At 46.4% G+C, this 9,747-nt stretch overlaps 1 protein-coding gene across 1 annotated transcript in view; it reads right to left on the bottom strand.

Annotated features, from left to right (window-relative positions):
• Positions 1-5,985, bottom strand: part of ccdc136a (coiled-coil domain containing 136a) — a 22,816-nt gene extending 16,831 nt beyond the window's left edge. Inside the window, exons 1-2 of the mRNA XM_062547332.1 lie at positions 5,971-5,985; positions 5,650-5,798 (exon numbers count right to left, since the gene is read on the bottom strand). Of these exons, the coding sequence (XP_062403316.1) occupies positions 5,650-5,701 (52 nt within the window). The 5' untranslated portion in view covers positions 5,702-5,798; positions 5,971-5,985. The remainder of the gene's footprint in view (positions 1-5,649; positions 5,799-5,970) is intronic.
• Positions 5,986-9,747: the final 3,762 nt, after the last annotated feature.

Genomic DNA, 9,747 nt, shown 5'->3' with positions numbered 1-9,747 from the left:
TGCTTCACAAAAATAGTATACAACAGATTCAATGGTAAAAAAAAAATGACAACTATTACAATGCATATGAAATGGGTTTCCTGATTGACCACAATATATACTGTATTTATACATCAAGAAGGATAAAGTCATTTATCATACTACGGAAAATGAGGCCAAAATGTATAAATCATTATCATGTCTCCTCATTACACACTTGCTCTAAGGCATTATTCTCAATTTAATAATGAAAAGCCATTTAGAATTGGGTCTGCAATTATTTAGCAGAAGTGAGGGATCACATTCATGTTCTTTAAAAGGTACAGAAGCTAGACTTGTTTATAGCACAATATCCCTGATATAATATCCCTGAGTGAACCAACCCAATGTCGGTCAGACTCATTTCTCTCAAAACACTAATAAATGACAAAAAGTGAAGTGATGAAATGGTGACATTGACTATTGACCTGACAATCCATTTTGGGTTACAATTCACTTGAAGGTATCTTCATAAAAGTGACATGACATATCACAAACATGTCATAAACATTATTATATGTATTATTATATATATTATTAATATAAGTATATTATATATTATAAGTCAAAAACATTTATGACATCTGTCATTGTGTCATTCGGTTTTTGACATGACAAGTTAGGGTGAGGGTTGATACCTTAGGGTGATGTAGATACCTTCAACCAAAGTGTTACCCAATTTTGTCATTTAACAATGGTGACAACTTTTTATGAAACCCAGATGAAGGAACAAATTGTGTGAGACTGTGTTAAATGAGATATAATGTCAGTTGTTTCTTCTTTGCTACAGAAGTATAAGTAACATTCATATCACAAGTAGCCTACCGGTATTACTCTTAAAAAAACAAAAAAACAAGTTGTGTGTGAATTTGAATCTCAACACTGGAAGAAAAAGCAGTATTGAGAACTATAACGAAGTCGACAGTGCCAAGCATTAAGATTGCACATTGCACAAAGGCTTTTTATATCCTGACTTTCCCCCATAATCAAATTTAAAACAAGTATGTGTGTAGGTCTAGAGAATTCACTGCTCTGTCTAAATGACACCAGATGTAGATATTCACTGCAAATAGCTTAAATGGTTTGAAACTGAAAGGTTCTCCTGAGGCAGCATAGTGCTGTTCATTTCTCAGAGCTCAGGAAATACGAAAGGCACAATCTTTGGAGAAGAAGGCTCTGATAATGAGTTCAGTAACACACACAGAGACATAGAGAGAAAGAGAGAGAGAGAGAGAACATTGTTCAAACATTGATACAGTATTGCTGTGGACATATACCAGACTCAAGTAAGGAAATGAGTTTATGTGAAGCCTGATGACAGGGCCTGGATTCTGGATGCACAGCTCAGTCACTGGCCTGAAGATACAGGCTGTAACACACAGATGCCCACAGGTGGCTCTGTAAATTCAAATTTTACTACAACTTTGACCAAACTCTGCACGGGTCACTGCTTTTCTGCACTTTTGGATGAAACAGGTGAAGTAAATATGTGTTTGCGTGCATATGGGCACACTGGGTCTGGGGGCACTGTGTGTGTGTGTGTGTACATGTGTGTTCGGTGTATGAGGGCTTGTTCATGCCCTGCATCTGTGTGGTAGTGTGGGAGGCCATGCATTATTCACGCCAACCCCCCTCCTGCCCAGGCTTTGAAGCAGCCCATGTGAAAGCACTGCGCACACTGCTACCCCATAGAGGAGTGAGGGAGACAGAGAGAGAGAGAGAGAGAGAGAGAGAGAGAGGGAGGGAGAGAGAGAAAGAAAGAGAGAGAGAGAGCCTCCAGGCTGTATCTGTTCCCCTCTCTCCTTTCCTTTTATATCTCACCAGAGAGAGAGAGGAGAAAGGTGAAGTGATACACTCGTTCCATCACCATGGAGACCCCCGCCTACATTCACCACCATAGCGTTCACTTGCTAATGAGGGCCATGTTTTTCTTCGTGCGTTGTTTTGGTGCATCCCCCCCCCCCCCCTCTCAGCTCCTCAGGTAAAGGTGTTCCTCTCTCGCCTCTAACAAGCGGTGCGCAGGTGGGCTCGTCTGGTTGCCCCGGAGACAGACAAACAGTCACGGCGCGCTTGTGCACGCCCGACAAAAGCCCGCGTCGACAAGACAGCTGATAGCGAGCGAGCGCTCTGATTGAGGGGCGAGATATCCCGAAGTTCACAGAAGGTAATGTTCCCCTTGCACTTAACTGTTATTGCTCGAAGCACTGGGGAGTGCTTCAGTGACGGGACAGAATCAAAGGGAAGGGGAGAATGAGCGTGAACGCAAGCGCGGGAGAAAGCATGCGGAGCTCAAAGGCTTGATAAGGGATACAAGCCACTGTCTTTTGAAAGGCTCGAGCGATGTTTCAGCCTTTTTTGCTGGGAAATGCAGAAAGTGGACCACTGGAAAAAAAAAACATGCTTCGCTGGAATGAATCCCATTAGACACATAGTCACAGAGGCATTTGTGTTTGTGTTTGTGAATATGTGTGTGTGTGTGTGTGTGTGTGTGTGTGTGTGTGTATGTGTGTGTGTGTGTGTGTGTGTGTGTGTGTGTGTGTGTGTGTGTGTGTGTATGCGTATGTGTGTGCATGTATGTGTACGTACGTACTGTATGTGTGTGGGCTATATCTGTGTGTTTATGTCTATTTGTGTTGGCATGCTAAAGTGTGCATGTTTATGTGTGTGTGCCTGTGTCCGTGTGTTTGTGCATATTTGTGTGAAGAACAAGAATCAGCACAAAAAACTACTCTGGAGAGTTGTCCTGGGATAATGTACAGCTTTCTGTCTTCAAAGGGATAAAATGAAGACAAGCTGTGAACACACGAGAGAAAGACAGCATGTGAAACCAAAACAACCAGAGAGAGATGTGCCAGGCTCTAGAAATGCAGGAAGGTGGAGACTTACATAAAAGTTTGCAAAAACACAGCGCTTGTATTTATCCTACAAATACACCAATATAGTCTTTATTCTGTACTTCTCATGTGAAAAGTGGGTCCAGGCAGTCATATTTCTATCTCAGTCTGTCTGTCTGTCTGTCTACCTCTCTCTCTTTCTCTCTCTCTCTCTCTCTCTCCCTCTCTCTCTCTCAAATTCAAATTCAAATTAAAAATTCAAATTCACACACACACGCACGCACGCACGCACGCACACACGCACACACACACGCACGCACGCACGCACGCACGCACACACGCACGCACGCACACACGCACGCACGCACACGCACGCACACACACACACTCACACACACACAGGGCCCCTCAGCTGGCTGCTGTAGGCCTCCCTACAGAGGGCTGGGAGTGGGCACTGAGTATGTGTGGGTGCCTACATATTGGAAGGTGCATTACCATGGAGTGGGCGAAAGAGACTGAGAGAGGGGGAGGAGAACAGAGAGTATAGAGAGACAATGGTGTATTAGACAGAGAGAAGGAGAGAGAGTAGGACAGAGAGAGAGAGGGATAGAGAGAGAGGATAGGAGGGGTGTGTGGGGGCGTCATGAGGAGATGAAGAGTGGGATATATCACACAGGAGAAAAGCAAATGTCAGAACAGATGTTAAGCACAGATGATGCATGGCGGAGAGGCCTATTGACGTAGTAGAGAAATAGAATGAGAGAAAAGGAAAGAAACAGGAAGAGAGAGAGAGAGAGAGAGAGAGAGAAAGAGAGAGAAAAATATTCAGTGAATCATGGGAGTTCTCCAGCTCACAGATGGTGGGAATGTCCCCTTTGGTAGCAGTGTCTGCGCGCTCTGTTTGAGAACAGCGACGTCGCAACTGTGTCAGCATGAGAACTCGCTCAATCTGGGTCATCGATTCCTGATAAATAAAACAACGCCGTCTGGGGACAGGAAGACTAGCAGAGAAATATGCTGGCTGTTGTCACCCCTTGCCAACCTCTCAACAGCAAAAGAATGACAAAACTTCCAACCACTACAGCCTTGCACAATCTCAAGCATCCGCGCTGATAGATAGACTATCTCAGACAAGAATCCCATGGACGACTGAACTCAATGGCGACTGTTTTTCAAAATGACATATTTGTCATGGACTCTCTCCCACTGCTATTGTGGCACGAGTTACTGTTCACCTGCACAAACCCAACCGTTGTCAGGTGGAGCTCAAGAGGAATGTACATTGAAAGGCATAGTTCTGTTCTGTGGCAGATAACGCACAGGTGTGTCATTCTGTTGCAGGTATAGAATGAAGGTGTGCGTCATTAGCCGGGTCATGGGGCAGGGGATGAGAGGGTCAATCAGAGGAGTGCCATCATGTGTGCCAGGATGGCAAAGGCCTGGTGCGGCGTATGAAGTGAACCACATGCAAAGCATATCATTCCCTGGCTGAACACTAGAGCCTGGCATACAGCAGATCTTCAGGATGAAGACCCAGAGGGAGCAGTCAACATGCCAACATCCACAGTGCAATCGCTGTTTAAACAATGGCCCATGCCAACAACAGCAGTACTCATATTTTGCTAGATGCATTTCTCTTTCTTTTGTGTGTGCTTTATACAAATACACATAAGCAGTGGTAGACGATTATATTCAAAGGCAGAAAAAATAACTTAATCCTTCATTCTAGCTGCACATGCAGAATACTCTTTGAGTATGAAATACAAGATACAAAAATACAAGACAATAAACAACTTTTATTTAGTTGCGCTGTGGTATTTCTCATAAGTGTTTCAACGTGTTTCGTCACATATGATTGACTAACTATGCTTTCTCAGCTGTGCTAAAATAAAACAGCTGTGAGAAAGGTGGTCATATATTTTTACACGGCATGCAGAGAAGAACAGCAGAGAGCCCAGACAGAGCTTCCTCATAACGAGGCACACAAGTCACCAAAAGGAAGCCACAGCTCTCACCACACACACACACACACGCACACCTGCCAAGTACAGACCTCTACCCAGAAACCTGTCGCACCAAAACTTGTGCCCCAACCAGGCTGTTCAAGCGAGCAATCTTGCAGTTAAAAGCAGCGCCATATTTACCTGCTAATTGTGACTGTTCTCCATCAGAGCTTGACAGACTCCATGGCAACAACACGAATGGAGGGAGAGAGTGAGCGCTTCAGAGTCCAGCAGAGAGAGGAGTGTGTGAGTGAGTGAGAGAGTGAGTGAGTGAGTAAGAGTAGCTCAGCGAACAAGTCTTTCCTGCACATCTCTCTCTCTCTTCTCTTTCTCTCTCTCTCTCTCCTTCTCTATCTCCCTGCCTCCATGCTCAACTCCATCCACCTGCCCACCCCCACACACACCCCCTCAGCCACGACTGAACAAACTCATCTGCCTTCGCATCGACATGAGCCCTCCTCTAAAACAGCGTGCACACATACACACACGCACACACACAGCCTCCAAGGCTTCAAGTCTCAATTAATTCATTCATCATCCCCTGAAAAAAAAAAACTAGAAGCTTCTCTCTCTCTGTGTTGTGACTGACCTTTGCACACTAAAAACATCCACAGACGCAAAACATTCATGACTCACAACCGTCCTTAATATTCACCCACAAAAACACAAGCAACACAAACCATTTCTCACACACACACGCACTCACACACACACTCACACACACACACACACACACACACACACACACACACACGCACGTAAACATGCACGGAGAGCTGTGGAGAAGAGCCTACCTGTGGAGTCGAGCGCCTCCTCGATGAGTGGTGGTAGGCGCAGTCCGTCCATGGCCCCTACAGCGGCTCCGGAGTTGGGGGAGTAGGCGGAGGGGTGGAGAGGGAGGTGGGGTGGGGGAGGCTCTGGGTCAGGAGGTCCACACGCCCACCTGAGACACAGACAGAGAGAGAGAGAGAGAGAGAGAGAGAGAGAGAGAGAGAGGAAGAAGAGAGGAAGAGAGAAAGTGAGGAGGGAGGGTCGGGGAATGCGCTTACATATATATACACACAGAGTATTTTAGATGCGTTCGCAGAAAACCACACACACACACACACACTCACAAACACTCTGCAGAGGGAACTGTGAGGTCCAAAGAGCCGAAGCCTCTGCTCTTCTGTGTGAGAGTGGAGGCGGGAGGAAAGAGGGGTGGAGAGAAAAGGAAAGAGAGAGGGAGATAGGGAGAGAAGGAGAGAGAGAGAGAGAGAGAGAGAGAGAGAGAGAGAGAGAGAGAGAGAAAGAGGGAGAGAGAGAGAAGGAGGGGGAAAACACCAGAGTGGTAAACAACAGTTTCTCTCTCCCAGATTAGAGGAGGCAGAGAGCTCCTTTTTCTCTCGGCTAACTACAGTATATGTGCATGATGCTCAGCCCTGCCTTTTATGTAATACTCACTTTCTTGTTCTTTACTTTCTTGATGTGTTTCCAGACAGACGCACACACACACATACCAGCAATATAGATGTGTGTATAGAGAGAAGGAAGTAGAGAGGGAGAGAGAAAGAAAAAGAGAGAGAGGGAGAAAGAGGGAGAGAGAGAGTTTTACCTTTAATGAGATCCAGACAGCGTGCAGATTTCTGCAGGCTCACAGACACTGCTGCAGCTTGCTGATCATTTCCTCCTCATTGTTTCAACTCTCTCTCTCTCTCTCTCCTCCCCTCATCAGATCAGCCTCTATCTCTCTTTTTCTCTCTTGCTTTCTCTCTCTCCCCACTCTCATTCTCCCCTCTGTTCATTCCTTCTTGCTTCTCGTTGCTCCAAAATGACTCTCGTGCGTGTTTTCGAGGCACTTCTCCTCCTCGGATGCTGAACGTTTAACGCTTTTAATGCAAAACCACAAAGTCTCAGTGCTTTCCTTCCTCTGTGTTCTTCCTCTTCCTCCACTCGCTCTTTTGCACACATACACAACAGGCATGCGCACGCAAACACACACACACACACACACACACACACACACACACACACACACACACACACACATATAAACACACACATAAACACACAAATAAACGCACGCACGTACACACACACACACACACACACACACACACACACACACACACACACACACACACACACACACACAGAGAGAGACACTGTAGCGTATCAGTCCAGCAAGCCAAATCTGTACTGTATGTGTTTAGGTGTGACATAGTAAATACACTGCAAGTGAGAACCGGGGAGAGCAGGGGGAGGTTGAACCCATGGCAGGCCTCCAGGAAGCACACATCACAGGGCTGTCCTTCGACAGGAAGCTCCCCTGTAGGCTTAGGCTCCAAGAGGATTGTGTTGCCACAGGAAGGGTTGACACCAAGGCTTTAGCTGGAGCCCTTCAACACCCACAGCACTACAGCTTGCATAGGAAGAGGGTGTGATAGATGAAGAGAGATAGGATGACTGAGTGTTACAGAGATGTGCTATTTGTGTAGGAGTGTGTATTGAGCGAGCGAGCCAGTGAGGGATGGAGTGATAGAGAGATTGAGAGTGAAAGCAGAAAAGAAAGAGGGACAGAGTGTGAGGAGGAGAGAGAGAGAGAGAGAGAGAGAAAATGAGAGAGAGAGAGAGAGAGAGAGAGAGAAAGAGAGTGTGTGGGTTTGTGTGTGTGTGGGGGTGTTACCCTCTTGATGGAGAGCACAGCTGCGTTGGCAAAGATTTAGGGGAAAATGCGCAGAGGAGCGTGAGCACTGTTCATGAGTCAAACTCAGCCTACTGGACCATCAGCGCAGACATGATCTCACAAAATACGGAGAGAGAGAGAGAGAGAGGGAGAGAGACAGAGAGAGGGAGAGAGAAAGAACTGCAGAAAGAGGAAGACGTGAAAAGGTGGCGGGTTTGACTGAGACAAACCCAAAATAGGTCCATCAGATGAGTGGGAGACTGAAGGGGAGGGGGGGGGATGATGGACAGAGACCTGGCAACTATAAAAACCCAATCCAGACAAATTATTAATCAGAGGCTGGCAGAAAGATGACAGTGAGACTCCATGACACACACGCACACAGAGAGAGAGAGAGAGAGAGAGAGAGAGAGAGAGAGAGAGAGAGAGAGAGAGAGAGAGAGAGAGAGAGAGAGAGAGAGAGAGAGACGCTGAGGCAGCCCAGATCAGAAGGTCCATGTGTCTGCATGGACTTCCTTGCTGAGACTTTGTGCATAGACAAGTCTGACAGATAAAGTATGCTGAGGGGACCAGCGGAGTGCCAGGCCAATGCCAGCTAGCGGTGTGTGCCATGAGATTAAACCCAAACCCACTATGAGTCTGGACACAGGCAGAGGTCAATATTATATATCAGCACGCTTCACTCAGCACGACTCCACTAGCATGGGCATTTCTGGGCCGCTCTTGCTCCTGCTCTTGCTCTCAGCGGGGCTCAATTCTTATTCAGCACACATCAATTTAACAGGCGATGATGTGCTTGTTATTCTCAGAGATTAAAGACAACCGTCAGGATAGCAAAAGACTAATACTATCTAATACTACTAACTATCTAATACATCTGGGTTCAATTCAATTCACTATTTCTATCAAGTTGAGCAGAATTGATAAGTTGCTATCCATATAGATATCATAGGATTCAATGACAGAATTGAGGTAAGTGCTTCCCGCACTTTTACAGCACATGGGGAGAAAAACAAACAGAGCACCAAGGAAATATGGAGCAGCGTTTAACTTGAAGCATTCCTGTGGCAGGGAGGGGTTGCTAGGCAACTGAAGGGAAATGAAGTAGAATTAGGGCACTTTGTGATGGATTATACTTCACAGTTAAACAAAGCACACACCAACGCTCATAATATTGCATATCACGCATTTAAAAAGCAAGATGATTCTATAAGGGTGAGAATAATTTGCTGGGAGAGGAGGGCTTCTTACAGACGTCAACAGGAAGTTGGGGGGATGGGGAAGGCAGGAGGGGGTGGGGATGCGTCGGACTGGTCCAGTGCAGTATCGTACTCTCCTAAGGGATGAGAGGTCAGCCCTTTCCCATCACATCTCACACACACACACACACACACACACACACACACACACGCACACACACACACACACCAAAACATCTGCACTCATTTCCCCCCCTTAACGCTAGCTTACCTCAGTCTGATCTAAACCAACACACCACCGCCTGATACCTCCGCTAAGCCCCCTTCTCCCAATCCTCTGGTGGTCACCATGCCAACATGAAGAGGATAGAGAATCATCAAAGCAGTCCTCTTCCTGTCTAAAGGGAGAGAGGCTCAGCTAATTACTTGCTTATTATAAGCTGAGTCCTCCTGGGTGCACTCTCCATATTTCACTGTCCTCACCCCCCCCCCCCCCCCCCCCTCCCTGGACCCCTGCCCTGCAACCGACTCTGCTGCACTGGACAGATGGAAGCGTTTTCTCGTGCACATAGAGGTCAGTGAGGAGGACCTGAGACCTGCACTTTTATGCTCTCTTTAATCTCTGGACACGCTGATGGTCATCCTGTACATGTGGTAGGATAGTGTGCAGATGTCTGAGGAAGCAGAGAGGCACTTAAATACGCAAATCCATATGCATACAGAATGTGTATAAGTGAGAACAGTACACACACACACACACACACACACAGACACACACACAAAACAAACAAACACACACTAAACACCCACACAACAGACATGTCAACACACAGACTCACCCATGCAAGGATATGTGTGATGGCACGTACATCTCTTGACACAAAAACACACACACACACACACACACACACACACACACACACAAAGGGAGAGACGGAGAGAAGAACAGATTTCTATCAGTGAATGGTTGCATCATGAGAACATTTGTGTGTGTGGGCACAGGGCATGTGAGATGGCGGCGGAGAAAT

The sequence above is a fragment of the Sardina pilchardus genome, chromosome 10 (genome assembly GCF_963854185.1).
Source record: "Sardina pilchardus chromosome 10, fSarPil1.1, whole genome shotgun sequence".
Lineage (NCBI taxonomy): Eukaryota > Metazoa > Chordata > Actinopteri > Clupeiformes > Clupeidae > Sardina > Sardina pilchardus.
The sequence above is the reverse complement of the archived record's forward strand: the minus strand, read 5'-3'. Positions and strand labels throughout refer to the sequence as shown.